Raw genomic sequence first — 17,011 nt, forward strand, 5'->3', positions numbered from 1 at the left:
GCGTGTGAGATGTATTTGCTTTCTAGTATTGCTCCTGACCGACTTGTCAATGATGGTGGGGAAAATTTTTGAATTTTCCAGATCGAATTTGTGAATAATAATGAGAACAAAGCCCCCCATAAGTCAGTTGGAGAGACTCTTACTAAACATGTGAGAGGGGAAGGGGTGGGGGTGCTGAGAACTCTAACAGCTCTCTGTGAGTGTGCGTGTGGGGTTGTTCATCGTCACTGCAGACTTCTATGCTCCCCCACCAGGACAGTGCTTCTGACTGAAGTTGTCTTTAGGCCATTTTCAAAGGGGGGGATATTGACATGTTCTTTTGCACAGTAGAATTGTAAATGGGCTGATTTATCAATGTCATTCTCATACTTGGCTCTCATGTGACCTTATGCAGTTGCGAGCGCTGTAAAACCTCTACTAAGACTAAACTGTCATGGCGTTTATGAGTGTCCCTCTGTACATTTTCCCTGCCTGCTGTATGTATCTCTACTTCATGTCATGTCGTTGTAATTGTAAAATTTTGTTATTTTGTCGATGTCTTTTCTTGCAGCGACTACAACCTGAGGCAGCTGGGAACTCTGGAGATCATCGACAGCGGCTCCTCTCGGATGTTGGCCCGACCAAGTGAGTGTTGGAGATAACATGAGATAACACTCCGGGAGTATTGAAGATAAGATAAAATGTGATAACATTCAAGTATTTAAAGATAAGATAATATTCATGAAGTATTGAAGATAAGATAAAATGAGATAATATTCATGAAGTATTGAAGATAAGATAAAATGAGATAATATTCAGTAAGTGTAAAAGATAAGATGATATCCTATTCAGTAGGTATTTAAAATAACATTCATGTATAAACTAATATTTTATTGAACTCCTCAAAGAGAAATTTGCTGCGGCGAGGTAAATACATAAACGTATACTTAAATGCACACTTGTTTGTTTCTTTGTTTTGCTTTGATTTGATTTATCTCGCGCCTGAATTAATCCATCTATGTTTATAGTTTTCCTTACGATGTTGTTGTTGTTGTTCTTAGCGATCCAGTAACATCTGAGCGTTAACTCTTTAACTCTTCTGCATGATGCCATTCTGCAATAGCTGCATGCCTTTTCTAAATGTTGTCTTGAGGAGTAGAGGCAGTTAGATGTGTGGGGTAGCTTGGGAAGAAAACGTCCCCTCCGATGGGTTAGTTTTCTACAGAAGAACAGATGATGTTCCTTCCACTGTCTCTGAGGGGTAGTCACATAGTGGGCAGGCAGCAGGCTGAAATAACATGAGTATGAGATAACTTTCAGTGAGTATTGAAGATGCGGATGGTTGGTGGGTGCTCTGGTGTGGTTTGCTCCTTATGTCCTATCAAACCCTTATCGTCCTGATCTCTCCTCCTCCTTTTTTATGTTTGTAACCCTCTTGTAACGCCTCTAATCTTCGACACTTATTTGGTTGCAAGTGATATAAAACACATGAATAGTTATTTTGTATGTCTTTTTGGAATTGATGTTAGTTTGTTTTATTTTATTTCGGGTTTTTTGTTGTTGTTTGTTTGGGTTTTGTTTTGATTTGCTTGTCAGGCACCTGAATTAATTCACTTACATTGAAGTTTTCCGTATGATGTCATCATCCCAACTTTCATCCCCCCCTCAGCCTCACAAGTCTCCTACCTGAGTCAGCTGTTCATCGAGGGCGTCGGGGGTGACCAGGCTCGTCACCGTCTGGCTGCTGTGACCTCTGGAGGTCGCGCCGTGTGGAAGGATGACCTTGGCCAGGTCCTCAACATCCTGTGCCACATTGTGTATCCTTGACCTTGGCTCTACGCATTTGATGTTAATGGTGGCTGCTGTTTTTCGAGAAATGCAAAAATATTTTTTTCGGTTTACTTTTTCTCAGGGGGTGGTTGGAGGGTCTCACTGTTCGGTCTTCTTTTCTTTCCCTCTGTCATTTCTGTCTGTCTGTCTGTTGTACTTTTTCCCAGCACTAAATGACCAAATGCGGCTTGTGTTAATGTGCTTGTCTTTGTTCAGACTAACAGTTACTTTTTGGTGCGTGGTTGGCTGGTGCTCTGGTGTGGTTTGCTTCTTCTTTCCTATAAAAAATCTATCGTCCTTATCTCCCCTCCTTCTTTTTTATGCTTGTTACTCTCTTATTACACCTCTAATCTTCTGGCGCTCATATGACCTTATGTAGTTGCGAGCGCCATAAAACCTCTACTATAGCTTTTATAAAGTTACTTTTTCCCCAACACTAAACGACCGTTATTCTGTCTACGTGCTTCTCTTTACGCAAGTGGGTGGTTGGCGGATGCTCTGGTCTGCTTTGCTCTTTCTTTCCTATCAAACATCTATCATCCTTATCTCTCCTCCTTTTTTGTGTATGTTACTCTCTTGTAATACATCTATTCTTCTGCACTTATATGACCTTATTGTGTTGCAAGTGCCGTAAAATACTTCTAAAACAAACTTACTTTCTCTGTTGTTTCTGTCTGTATGTCTTACTTTTTTCCAGCATTAAATGACGCATTATTGGCCACATACGTACTTTTCCTTACTCAAACAAACAAATCTGTATGGTAGGTCTTTTGCGCTGTTGTCTATCTTCTTGAAATAGAATTTCTTTAGGCCATTCCCAAAGGGGGGGTGGGGGACATTTCTCGTTCTAATGCACAGTAGGATTGTAAATGGGCTGATCCAACAATGTCATACTCATAACTGTGCCTGAACTACAACAGGATACTGCTGCGTTTTATTTCCTAATCCTTACTATTGTCATTTTCCTCTACTTCTTTTTTATGTTTGTCACACTCTTGTGACCTGCTGTTTCCGGGGTGCCTTGATAGTCGAAGCAGACCTTGTGCTGTTGATGCTAGAGAGGTGAGCAGAGTAAGTCTGATTCCCTGTAAGGATTTCTCTGTTGACATCCTCCCCTTGGCGATCATATGACCTTATGCTGTTGCGAGCGCTGTAAAATCTCTACTAAAACTAAAAACTTTGTTTCCTCCTTTTTTGTGTATGTTACTCTCTTGTAACACACCTATTCATCTGCACTTATAAGACCTTATTGTGTTGCAAGTGCCGTAAAACTCTTACTATAACTAAACTCTTTACGCGAACAAACAAATCTGTTTGGAAGTTCTTTTGCGCTGTTGTCTTTCTTCTTGTATTGAAATATCTTTTTCTTTTTTTTTTCACCATCCACGTAGCTTTATCACGTCGAGTTTCAATTTGTTGTGTGGGTGGTTGGCGGGTACTCTGGTGTGGTTTGCTCCTTCTTTCCTATCGAACGTCTATCGTCCTTATCTCCCCTTCTTTTTTTAAATGTTTGTTACTCTCTTGTAACACCTCTAATCTTCTGGCGTTCATATGACCTTATGCAGTTGCGAGCGCCGTAAAACCTCTACTAAAAAAACTTTTGCTCTTTTGTCTATCTTCTTCAGATAGAATTTCTTTTTTTTTATTAACCGTTCACATAGCTTGGTCACGTCGAGTTCAAATTTGATGAGCTTTCCTTAACGAGTGGTTCAGCTGGCCAGCCACTGACGAGACAATTTTCCCAGAATTCCTCATCCGTTCGTGCCAGTACCTGCGCCTCCAGGAGTACGTCCACCTCCTCAGCCCGTGGTGCACCTGGAACGAGAGCAGTCGAGCGTTCTTCCTCGGGCTCTCCTATCTGCATTTTGAGTGAGGGTTTTTTTGTACCATACGAGTGTTTCGGGGTCCTTCTGAAACAAAATAATATTTGAGACGTGCTAAGAAAATGAGTTACTTCTCCTATTTCAGCCCTGTAGAAATAGATATGTTGAATTGATAGGCTGAGTTTTTACAATTCATTAGTTGGAAATAATAAAAGACATGGTAAACTTGAAGAAAATGACATCAGTTGAGAGTCTACAAATTTACTCCGTTGTTGATTTTCTGCCGATATCTCCATTTGTGAAGTGCGAGAAGTAACTCGTTTTGTCAGCACGTCCCACATATGTGGGTGGTTGGCGGGTGGGCTGCTCTGGGTCGGTTTGTTTCTTCTCTCCTATCAAACATCTATCGTCCTTACCTTTCCTCCTTCTTTTGTGTTTGTTACTCTCTGGAAACGCCTCTAATGTTCGACAAATATATGATCTATCTGTGTTGCAAGTGGTTTAAAAAACTCTTACTAAAAAAGAAACAAAACTAAATATAAATAAAACCCTGATTTTATAATTACTTGAAAAAGATTTCAACGTAACAGTTATTTTTTTCCATGAAGGTTTTTGTGTTTGTGGATTAACTGTCTCGTGTCCCTTGTATGGTCTGTACAATTTTTGTTGAATATGAAGGTTTGGTATATGTGAGACAGCGTGGTGGAATCAGGCTCTCGTCAAAATAATCAAAGTGAAGAAACTTGCATTTTTTCTCAGGTTTGTGAACTTTTATCAAATTTTTGTTTTTTGGCTCAACAACTTTCTTGTCCTTTAAAGAACTCATTCCAGTGTGGATTTTTCTGAAAAACGTTGATTAAAGGCTCAAAAATGTAAATTTTCACTTACCATGGACTCTTAAGCTAAGGAAATAATTAATCTTTGGCGGCCATTTCTGACTAACTTTACCTCTGAAAACAGGTGACCCCCATCCTTTTCATTCGCAAATATGTCGACTTGTGTTCAAGATAAATGGATATTTTTTTCATCCAAATAAAGACAAAGTGAATAAGCTTTAAGATGATACCAATAACTCTACATACTCAAAAATTGACGAGAGCCTGATTCCACCATGCTGCCTCACATATTAGTGATAGCAGATAGCATTTGTATAGCGCAAATCCCAGCTCAACAGCAAGCTCTATGCGCTTCACAATCTATACTGTTACTCCAGCAGACCTCAGAGCATTCTGAAATGACTTCGACTTCCTGGGAAGCATACAGAGCAAGCAGCTGTTTATAGGCGCTAAAACACCAACATACTGACAAGATCTTTTGCCGTCTATGGCCGGGTACCCATTCCCACCTGGGCGAAGTGAAGAAAATTTGTGTAGAGTGCCTTTCCCAAGGACACAACGTCAGGCCCGCGGCTCGAACTCCCGAACCCGCAACCCCACGACCAGATGGGTTATTTTGTACTGCTGACTGTGTGACTGCAAAGTGTTTATGCCATATGGTCCCTTTCCTCAGCGAGACTCACAAAGCCATGAAGCTGTTTGTGGAGGCGAGCGACGGTATCGCCACCGAGACCTTCCTGTCGCAGAAACTGCTGCAGAGCGAGGAGACGGACCACTACACACTGCAGATACTCTACTACCTCAAGGTCAGTTGCTACCCTAGAGGTACATAACAAAGTTCTGTCTGCTACAGGACACAAGTTCTGTCTGCTACATGACATGACACAAGTTCTGTCTGCTACATGACACAAGTTCTGTCTGCTACATGACACAAGTTCTATCTGCTCAGTACCTACTTTTGAGAAATTTGACGTAAAAAAATTTTAGTTTCACATGTCGAGCTTTTTCGAATGCAATTCTCTGAATATGTTGAACGACTCCGAGGCAGTTCTATATTTTCTGTTTTGTTGTTGTGTTTTCGGTTGTTTTTTTTTGGTTAAAAAGATCATTCTAAATCAAAAACTGTCGGTTCTAGGGCCTCACGACAGATTTTCACTCACTCTTAGCTTTTTTTACTTTTTGGTATTTTCCGATCCCTCATTCAGTCTAGATTATATTGAAACTAGTTGCTGACTGATTTACATTGACAGAACTTAATTTTATTGGGTTTTACGTTGTGTTCTAACATGTTTTGATGTTTAACCTTGTTTTTCTCAAAACACTTTTTCACCACTTTTTGCTTGCATATGCTTTTCTTTTTTTTTTTTCGCCATTTTTTATTTTCCAACACAGAGACTTGAAATTTGGCATGGAGTTAGACAAGTGGTTTGTACTTGCAGTGGGCTGTTAGTATTTTACATTTTGCTTTAAATAATTTTTCACAATTTTTTTTTTCATGCAAAAAAGATTTTTTAAAGAACAAATTTGGATACTTTTAAAGTATAGTTTCAAAAATCAAAGCAGCCAGCTGCAGGCACCTATATATTTGTGACAGTTTGTAAGTTACACAATTTTTATAAAGTTACCTGTAGAAATGGTGGAGAAAAAAAATAATTTCCATCCAGTTTTCAAGATGGCCGCTGTTTCCATGGCAACGGCTTACGTAATCGAGTGTGTCACCAGTTGAGCATGAATCTTCTGTCTCATACTTACTGCCTGTGACAAAAGTTGTTTCAGTTTGTCTTAAGTAGAAAATGTTGTGCCTTAACTCATTCGCTACGTATTATTTTCGGCTTGTGGACGAATTTTTTTTCGGGAGAGCGAGAGAGATGATGACTAGTGGGCAGGTAAAAGGTCTTTGGGGCCACAAATTCAAATAAATATCAACATATTATATACCAATATTTTCAGTATGGTTTGTAGAATACATCTGTATTGTTTATTTATGTATTTTTCAAATTTGGTTCCTGTAAGAGACGATTATGCAACACAGCTTTGATTGGATGCGAATAAAATTTGAAAATAAAAAATTTATAATCTTTGGTGAAACTCAAAAAATATGTTTGCACCTAGTCAAATGATACATCAAAATAACCATAAATGAATATAGAACTGGGAAATATTGAAATGTTTGCAGTTATTTACCTACATTCCATAATATTTGTACATTTTGAACATAACATCCGATATTGAAAAAAAAAAAAAAATTATAATCTTGAAAAACGATCACAAACAGAAAAAACCCCGCTCGTATCTTATATGGAATTATTCAGAATTGCATTTGGAATAAACCTATACATGTCTTGAGTGGCACTTTTTTTGTAATTTCCACTAAAAGTAGTGATTTTGGGGAGAAAAAATATTTTGACTATTTAGATCTAGACCTAGATCGAGCACTCAAAAATATTGATTTCTCAATAACAGTGCATTGGCAATATGAGTCCAATCGTATCAATATTATAAAAAAGAGTCCTACACTTCTTTAGAGGGCAAAATAATGATAGATTTGTTGTGTAAAAGTACTAAGACTGGTGTCCGGGCTATAATTTTGGAATCGCGATAAAACAAAGTCCAATAAACTACGAAATCGCGTTTCAAAACTGAATCTAAATATCCGATTTTCAGTGGAAATGCTTGACCCGGAAGTCAACATTATATTATGACCTTTATTTTAACACGGATATGTGGATTGGAATAGAATCTAATCTAAAATTGAAGATCGGTTCCCGCGCCGCCCCCCACGGCTCGCCGTAGCGAATGAGTTAGTAATTGAGCCCCCTTAAAAAATTTGTCGTTTTTTTTTTGTGTGTGTGTGTAGGTGATCAAGTTGTTGGAGGAGAAAGGTCTGTCTGACTTAGTCATCACCATGGCAACAGAGGCGATTCGGAAAGCTGATCCCGAGGATCCGAACTTGGTAGGTCGATATTTGTCAGAGGCTGGTGGGTGCTCTGGTGTGGTTTGCTCCTTCTTTCCTATCGAACATCTATCGTCGTCATCTCTCCTCCTTCTTTTTTGTCTTTGTTACTCTCTTGTAAAACCTCTAATCTTCGGCACTTATATAACCTTATTGTGTTGCAAGTGCACTAACTGACAATGTTCTGATTTCTTTTCATTCATAAGTGTCCGCGCTTATTTCCGACACAAAAACTTAGAATGAATGTGTTAGCTGTCTTTATTTTTATTCCATGCAAGAATTTTATCTCTGCCCATGTATGCACTCAGTTTTGTGCATAACATATCCTTCTTAGTTGTATACATGCTGCCACAGACACAGCATGATTCACAAACAAACACAGAGAAACTTTCTCTTGTTTACCTGTAATGGTAAAACAAGAGCTGACGCTGAGTGTCTTTAGTTAAAAAATGCAGATGTGCGTCTTACTTCTCCTATAACTTGACTATTACTACTTGTGCATATTTAAGATTTCTCATGGTAAAAAACATGATATTCGAAGTCAGTTTAACACAGATTTTGGAGAGATCTATCATGCCGTTTTAAATAAACAATCATTTATTAATAAGTTTGTAACTAAAATAAGACAAATTAGGTACTCTACAAACACTTGTCTAGAAAAAAAACTAAGACACAGAAATTAACCATTCTAACGTAGAATAAATCTCGAGACATTGAACTTTTAGTACCTCAGTGTAATGGTTTGCTGTGTGGGATGGAGAAGAAGTTATATCATTTCAAACGTAGACAAAAATGCGAACTTCTTAACCAACACCGGCAAAGTATGGTTATTGTGACACTCTTTTCTCTTATATTTTCCTACGTTGTTGGTAGTTGAAAGTGTTCATGGTGAGAAAAACAGTCTGTAATGATGTTTCTTTTATTTTTTCCTACTTTGTCGGTCGACGTTGCTGTTGAAAGTGTTCAAGGTGAGAAAGGCAGTGATGATATTTCTATGGTTATTGTCACGCTCGTTTCTTTGTTTCCCCACGTTGTCAGCCGACGCTGCAGTCGAAAGCATTCAAGGTGAGAAAAGCAGTCTGTGATGATGTTTCTATAGTTATTGTCGCACTCTTTTCCTTCCCCCCCCCCCCCCAATTCTCAGCCGACGCTGCAGTCGAAAGTGTAGTATGTCATGTTTCTACAATTATCATTGCAATTTCTTCTTTATGTTTCCCCCCGTTCTCAGCCGACGTTGCAGTCGAAAGTGTTCAAGGAGCACCTGAAGCTGGGTCACTGCGAGGCCAGCTTCCACGCCATGATGGATAACCCAGATCCTGAGAGGTGAGAAAGTTGTGGGTGGGTGGTTGGTGGGTGTTTTAGTGTGGTGTGCTCCTCCTTTCCTATCAAACAACTATCGTACATACCTCTCCTTCTCTTTTGTGTTTGTTACTCTCTTGTAACCCATCTGTTCTTCGGCACATGTATGACCTTATTTTGTTGCAAGTGCAGTAAAACTCTTACTAAAACTTAGCTAATGTCTATCATGCTTATCTCTCAGTGACTGTGGGTGGTTGGCTGGTGCTCTGACGGGATTTGTTCTTTCTGTTCTTCTGTCTAATGTCTCTCGTCCTTATCTCTCAATGGGTGGTTGGCTGGTGCTCTGGTGAGGTTTGTTCTTTCGTTTCTGTCATCTAATATCTAATATCCAATGTCTAATATTACAAGAACTTATCAGTATATATAAATCAGGGAGAAACCTAAGATCATCAAACAATAACACCCTACTTGTGACACCTGTAAAATCATACAAATCATATGGAGAGAGATCTTTCTCATATCTTGGTCCATTAATGTGGAACAGATTACCCATGAAACTAAGACAGATAAGAACACTTGATAGGTTCAAAAGACATCTTAAACATTTTCTGTTCCTACAGGCCTATCCTTCATAAGCTTTTAACGTTATCTTTCATTATAGTTATTCTGTTCCTATGTCTGGATGAAAATAGTCTCTGTGTGTGTGTGTGTGTGTGTGTGTGTGTGTGTGTGTGTGTGTGCATTAATGTATATTGCATGAGAAGAAAGGAAGTAGTAAGAAAGGTTTTTGAAAAATGGGTATTCCAATGTAAAGCGCATTGAGCTACTTTTTTGGAAATGCGCTATGTAAATGTTATATATATTATATCTGTCCCCCTTATCTCTCCGTGGGTGGTTGGTGTTGCTCTGATGGGGTTTGTTCTTTCGTTTCTGCCGTCTAATTTCTGTCGTCCTTATATCTCTTTGTTTAGGGATTCTCGTGGGCTACTTAGTTCAGAAAAGAGTTTTACGGCATTTCCAAACAATAAGGTAATATAAGTGCCGAAGATTAGAGGTGTTACAAGAGAGTAACAACAAACGTAAAAAAGAAGGAGGAGAGATAAGGACGATAGATGTTTAAGAGGAAAGAAGGAGCAAACCACACCAGAGCACCCGCCAACCACCCACCTTTTTAAAACAAGCGGATGAATATCCACTTTCGAGACAATTTTGATATAGAATCCTGGACACTTCGTGGGCTACAGGTAGGGTTAACGCCTCTCTTTCAGTAGGTCCCGGGTTCAGAACCTGGCAGTAACGGAACATTTTTTACTCTAAAATTTTCTCCTTTCACCTCCTTACCTGTTCTCTACACATGTACTGCCTTCTGCTTTCCTCATCCTTACTATCATCATTTTTCCTTTACTTCTTTTGTATGTTTGTTACTCTCTTGTGAACTGCTTTTTCCGGGGTGACTTGATAGTCGAAGCAGACTTTGTGCTGTTGAAGCTAGAGAGGTGAGCAGAGTAAGCCTGATTCCCTGTAAGGACTTCCTCTGTCATCCACCCCTTGGCGCTCATATGACCTCATGCAGTTGCGAGAGCTGAAAACCTTACTAAGTGGGTGGTTAGCGGGTGCTCTGGTGTGGTTTGCTTCTTCTTTCCTATCAAACATCTATCGTCCTTATCTCCCATTCTTCTTTTTTACGTTTGTTACTTTCTTGCAACACCTGTAATCTGCTGGTGCTCATATGACCTTATGCTGTTGCGAGGGCCGTAAAACCTCTACTAAAACTTAAAACATGGACAGTCTTTATCTCGCCTCCTTCTATTTTGTGTTTGTTACTCTCTTGTAACACCTAATCTTCGGCATTTATATGAACTTATTGTGTTGCAAATACCGTAAAATACTTACTAAAGCAACAAAAAAAACCCTTACTTACAAAAAACAACTGCCATATGTGCTTTCATGGCCACCTGTTTGTTGTTCCAGGAGAAAGGACTGTCTGCGCCAGTTTTTGGTGGTGCTGTGTGAGTCGGGACATCTTGCTGAGCTCGTTGGTTTTGATTACATGGACCTCAGCGAAGAGGTGAGGTCAACACGAATACTTAAACCCTCCCAGTGTCATAACCTTTTCTTATGAACAGTAGAATTGTAATTGGAAATGAGCTGATTCATCGATATCATGCTCATAACTGTGCCTGAACTGGTACAGGAAACTGCTGCTTTTACTTTCCTAATCCTTTCTTTGAACTGCTATTTCCGGGGTGCCTTGATAGTTGAAGCAGACTTTGTGCTGTTGAAGCTAGAGAGGTGAGCAGAGTAAGTCTGATTCCCTTTAAGGATTTCTCTGTTGACATCGACCCCTTGGCGCTCATATGACCGTATGCAGTTGTGAACACCGTAAAACCTCTACTAAAACAAAAAACATCTATCGTCATTATCTCTCCTCCTTCTTTCTTGTGTATGTTACTCTCTTGCAACACCTCTAATCTTCAGCACTTAAATGGCCTTATTATGTTGCAAGTGCCGTAAAACTCTTCTCCTTCATTCGCAAACACCTCGACTTGTATTCAAGATAAATGGATATTTTTTTCATCCAAATAAACACAAGTGAATAAGCTTTACGGTGATGCCAATAACTCTACATGCCCAAAAATTGACGGGAGCCTGATTCCACCACGCTGCCTCACATTTAAATATCAAAAACATTGTTTTTATTTGTTCCTCTTTTTCTCGACAGGTGGTGTACATTTTAGAGAACAGAGCCCGGTCTGTGGACCTGTTCACCCACGACTATTACAGTCTGCTCTTCTCCTACTTCATCCAACGGGAGGACTACAGGGCAGGTAAGTCTTTAGGCCTTTCCCAAAGGGGAGGATATTAACACATTACACCCTAACTCACCAGGGACCGCCCGCGAATTCCCTTACGCGCTCCACTCTGACTTGCCCGGAACCGCCCGCGCCGACCTAGCGTCTTTAGAAATGAAGTCTCGCCTTGACGAGACTCTGGGGCTGAGATTTTGATTTGCATAGTTATTGCAAAAAGTTTCTGCTTTCGTTTGATACTGAAACGAAATTTTTCGGGCCAGTAGTTTTAGTGCAAGAGCTGATCGAAATGCGATCGCGTTACGGACACTTCGAAAGTGTCTTGACATGTTGAAAAGCGACACAATTGAGTTCGAAAACGGAAATAACGATGGATTTGGGCAAAAACAAGCATATGACAAATCAGATGGCCCAGATTTTGATGAAAAGTTGTTGCAAGAATTTGGGGCGATTCAGATTGATCAGACGGAGAAAACTAGAATTTAGATCTAGGGCCCGACCGCGAGGCTGAGAGTGAGAAAGACGGGTGGGACACCCCGATTGGACTAAAGTTACAACATTTCCAACAGTTTGCGCATACATAAAGTTATATTTTTCTGATACTACATTCAGTTTTCTTTTTAACTTTTCTTTTTTTCAGGATTTTGGGAATTTGTTTAGTATTTTTTAAATGTGTTTTTTAAAAAACTTGTATTCACGAGAGGTGGGTTCCTTCCCCTTGCTTAGGATCTAACAATGGACTCCCCGTCCTGACCCCTAGGGTGTAATGTGTTAAAATGTTCTTATGAGCAGTAGAATTATAAATGGGCTAATTTATCAATGTCATGCTCATACTGTGTCTTGAACAATGCTACTGTGACAAAGAAAAAAACAAACAAACACAAGGGGAGAAGTAGGAAGTGGTCATTTGTACAGGTGATTGTCTTGGACAGCTTGCCATTAGAACCGTTTCGACTGTTTTTTAGAGAGAAAAAAATTAAAAGCTTGTGAACTCTCCGCCGCGCAGTCCAGGCATTGAAAAGAATAGGACTGACATGGTGCTAGCGTGTCGTAGAAGGCGACTAAATGGCGAAACCAGGTAGTGACTCCTGAAACCTCCAGGTCGGGGGTTGAGTCACGAGGCTAACAACCTCTCTCGTAAAAAGAACCTGTTACAGAAACACATACAAGCAAAAACCATTATCTCTGCTTGGCTGGTCGTGAATGGAGAGTTTATGATGCGAGGCAGTGAAAGCTGAAAGGAAGCTGCTGGGCAGAAGCCTCCACCATCATCCAAGTCTCTCCGGATTGGATCATGGAACGTTAGGAGCCTTTATGACTCTGGAAAAACTTTATTTCCTTGGGGGGTAAATCCACTATATAAATCCCCTTATTTTTTCATACTAAATCTAAAAATGACAAAAATGTTACTAACTCAATGGGTCATTAAATCGAAACAATTGAACCTATTTTGATAGTTCTTCATTTTATGAATAAACTCCCGATAAAAGAGAACTGTTTTCGGCAATTGCCAACAAGTAATTTGATGTCAAAGTTGTGGTAAAGGAATGTGCTCGAGCCACTGTCAGCGACTCACCAACACAGGAGTCCTGACTGTGAGCCGCTGGGAGTGGTTTGCCGGAGATAAAGAGTTAACGTGATAATGTGCTTATTTTTGTTTTGTTTGTTTTTTGGTTTTTTTAACTGGAACTCACACCCTCATCTCCCTCCCTCCCCTCCTCTCTCTCTTTTTCCCTCTCTCTCTTTCTATCTCTCTCTCTCTCCCTCTCTACCCCCCCCCTCCTTCCACCCACTCCCTCCCTCTCTCCCCCCGGTTCAGCTGGGCGTGTCATGTTGGAGCGAGGTATGCGTCTGGCCCAAGAAGTGCCAGGACTAAAAAGCCTCCAGCAGCAGGCCCAGTGCTACCTGGCAGCTCTCAACACCCTCCACCTTGTCAAGCCGGAGAACGCCTGGATGGTCCGACCGACGAGACGGGCCACCGCCCAGCACAGGCACGACGCAGAGCCGCCGGCGAAACGAGATGCAGAGGGCGAGGCCAAGCCTTCAGAAGCAGGTAGGTAGAAACTTTGCTTTGTATGTGATAATGTTACCCGACCTCAGTGCTTTCTTGTCCTATCTCCATTTTTTGATAACCGTGAAAACAGTTCGTGGGTGGTTGGCGGGTGCTCTGGTGTAGTTTGCTCCTTCTTTCCCAGCAGCGTAAGCCTGATTCCCCGTTTGGACTTCTCTGTTGACATCCACCCTTTGCGCGCTCATATGACCTTATGCTGTTGGGAGCACCATAATACCCTACTAAAACTAAAAATAGACTTCTATAAAACCACATTTCTGCTGCTCGGATTCCAGTTTGATCCACCTTTTGTAGTACCCAGGCCTCTTTCCCATACAGAACAACAGGTCCATTAGACTTTGAATGAATGGTTTTATTACTTTTTAATGTGTGGTTGGTGGGTGCTCTGGTGTGCTCCTTCTCTCCTATCACACATATATGATCCTTATCTCTCTTCCCCTCTTCTTTTTGTTCTTGTTTTTCTGGGGGAGTTCCCTTTTTTTTTCTATTTTAAAAACTTATTTATCATTTTTGGGGTATTATGTTACTGTCTCATATTATCTCTGTGAGTGCAAGCATACTGCGTGTGTATGCATGTTTGTGTGTGTGTGTGTGTGTGTGTGTATGCTTCTTCTTTCCTATCAAACATCTATATCCTTATCTCCCCCTCTTTTTTATGTTTGTTTACTCTCTTGTAACACCTCTAATCTTTTGGTGCTCATATGACCTTATGCAGTTGCGAGCGCTGTAAAACCTCTACTAAAACTAAACTAAAAGATGTATCTTATCTTATCTGGGACACTTTCATGACCTATAACCCCCCCCCCCCTCTCTCACTCTTTCACTCACTCGCTCAATCGCTCTCTCTGCCCCCCCCCCCCCCCCGGGTGGTGCCATTGACTGAAGTTGTCTTTAGGTGATTCTCAAAGCGGGGATATTAACCATGTTCTTATTCACAGTAGAACTGTAAGAGTAAATGGACTGGCTCATCAATGTCATGCTCATAACTCTGCCTGAACTGCAACAGGAAACTGCTGCTTTTTCCTTCCTAATCTTTACTATCGTCATTTTCCCTCTACTTCTTTTGTATGTTTGTCACACTCTTGTGAGCCGCTATTTCCGGGGTGCCTCGAAAATCGAAGCTGATTGAGGACGGAGAAATCTATCCCTCAATTATATCTAGTGGATGGATTACATTACCGTTCTCTTACAAAAAACCTCCAAAAACTGACTTATGCACCCCCACCCCACCCCGCCCCTCTGCAGGCCCCCAGAAGATGGAGATCCTGGAGCTGGCGGACCTGAGAAAGGAGTACCTGCTGGTGGACTGTCGACTGAGACTCATCCGACACCAGCCCGACACTGCCCTCGTCTCAGGTGAGCTGTATACATGTGTCACAACGCAATATATATTTTTCTCGTTGCTGTATACATGTGTCACAACGCTGTATACATGTGTCACAACGCTGTATATATGTGTCACGACGCTGTATACATGTGTCACGACGCTGTATACATGTGTCACGACGCTGTATACATGTGTCACAACGCTGTATACATGTGTCACAACGCTGTATACATGTGTCACAACGCTGTATATATGTGTCACGACACTGTATATATCTGGCGTGATGGGGGGGCGGGGGACCAGTGGGTCCCTAGGCGCGGGCTGGGTTTAGTAATAATAATAATAATAAATTATAGATAGCATTTGAATAGCGCATATCGCCACTCGACAGCAAACTCTATGTGCTTTACACTACATTATTATTACTACAGACCATAGAACTCCCCCCCCCCCACTCCACCCCCAGCAGTGCTACGGACTGAAGTTGTCTTTAGGCCATTTCCAAAGGGGGTGATATTAACATGTTCTTACGCACAGTAGAATTGTAGTTCTTACGCACAGTAGAATTGTAAATGGGCTGATTTATCAATGTCACGCTCATACTGTGCCGGAACAACATAGGAGGAACTGCTGCTTTTTCTTTCCTCTGTACACATCTGGTGTGATTGGGGGGGGGGGGGGGGGGGAGCAGTTAGTCTCTTGTCGCAGGCTGGAATCAATAGTAATAATAATAAATTATAAATAGTTTCTTTTGGTCTCTGTATTGTTAGCGTTAAATGATTGAATGCACATTGCCCAGAGCTTGTTCCCTAACAATATGAAACGCTTTACAAATGCTTTTGAATTTTTAAATCATTAAAATGTTTATTTGTATTGTTATTGTTGTTATTTTTATTATTATAGCCTATTATTATTATTACTTCTAGTAGCCTATTATTATTTTTATTATTATCATTACTTATATTATTTTTATCATTATTGTTATTATTATCATTATTCCCTTATGCAGTTGCGAGCGCGGTAGAACCTTACTAAAACAAAACTTATCGTTATTCACTTACTTTCTGTTTGTTGTATTGTAATTCCCCCTCAGTGGCGTTGGTAGCCTAGTGGTTAGGCTACCGGACTCGTAATCGTGAGATTGCGAGTTTGTGGGTTAGAGCCTCATCTCGGTCCGACGTTGTGTCCTTGGGAAAGGCACTTTACTCGAACTTCCTGCTTGGCTCACTCCCTTCGGAGACGGACGTTAAACTAGGAGGTCCCGCCCCTTAAATAACCTAATAGTGTTGATAGGGGCGTTAAACCTATACCATTTCACCATTTTAAAAAATTCCCTCTCCCTCCCCCTGTCTGTCCACAGGCCCAATGCCATCCCCGGAGGAGATCCTGACACTGCTGTGTGCGGCCGGCCTCTACGACCTGGCCATCTCGCTCATCCACGCCTTCTCGCTGTCCCCCGAGCCGCTACTGTCCAGCCTGGCGCTACGCTGCGTCACCTTCTCCCTGTCCTCCAGTGTCTACAGCAAACTGACAGGTCGGTCGCTGGGTCTATTTCACCGCGTACACAGGTGGTGGCGGTTTCATGGATATGATGATGATGTTTGTGTGTGTATGTGTGTGTGCCTGCAAGTGTGTGTGTGTGTGTGTGCATGCAAGTATGTGTGTATGTATGTGCAATGGACATGCAAGTGTGTGTGTATGTATGTGCAATGGGCATGCAAGTGTGTGTGTGTGTGTATGTATGTGCAATGGGCATGCAAGTGTGTGTGTGTGTGTGTGTGTGTGTGTGCAATGGGCATGCAAGTGTGTGTGTGTGTGTATGTGCAATGGGCATGCAAGTGTGTGTGTGTGTATGTATGTGCAATGGGCATGCAAGTGTGTGTTATGTTCTACATATACACCTGTCAGGTGATTTTAAAATGTGATATATGTTTTTGAATGTAATGCACACTGAGCTTTTTTTTTTTTTAATTTTAATTCAAAGCATAAATACAACAATTTTTGTTGTTGCTATTATTATTCTTATCATAATTGTTAATTATTATAATTAATATTAGTTTTTTTATTATTGTTATTATTATTA

General features: G+C 40.8%; 1 protein-coding gene across 1 annotated transcript in view; it reads left to right on the top strand.

The window, feature by feature from the left end:
- The window catches only part of LOC101856634 (nuclear pore complex protein Nup160), a 38,016-nt gene extending 21,163 nt beyond the window's left edge, over window positions 1–16,853 (top strand). The window contains exons 20-31 of the mRNA XM_035973849.1: window positions 551–624; window positions 1,649–1,796; window positions 3,523–3,678; window positions 5,142–5,274; window positions 7,326–7,421; window positions 8,650–8,744; window positions 10,692–10,788; window positions 11,443–11,548; window positions 13,350–13,583; window positions 14,847–14,957; window positions 16,289–16,462; window positions 16,837–16,853. Of these exons, the coding sequence (XP_035829742.1) occupies window positions 551–624; window positions 1,649–1,796; window positions 3,523–3,678; window positions 5,142–5,274; window positions 7,326–7,421; window positions 8,650–8,744; window positions 10,692–10,788; window positions 11,443–11,548; window positions 13,350–13,583; window positions 14,847–14,957; window positions 16,289–16,462; window positions 16,837–16,853 (1,441 nt within the window). The remainder of the gene's footprint in view (window positions 1–550; window positions 625–1,648; window positions 1,797–3,522; window positions 3,679–5,141; window positions 5,275–7,325; window positions 7,422–8,649; window positions 8,745–10,691; window positions 10,789–11,442; window positions 11,549–13,349; window positions 13,584–14,846; window positions 14,958–16,288; window positions 16,463–16,836) is intronic.
- The last annotated feature ends 158 nt before the right edge of the window (window positions 16,854–17,011 follow it).

This window comes from Aplysia californica, unplaced genomic scaffold (genome assembly GCF_000002075.1).
Source record: "Aplysia californica isolate F4 #8 unplaced genomic scaffold, AplCal3.0 scaffold00034, whole genome shotgun sequence".
Taxonomy (NCBI): Eukaryota; Metazoa; Mollusca; class Gastropoda; order Aplysiida; family Aplysiidae; genus Aplysia; species Aplysia californica.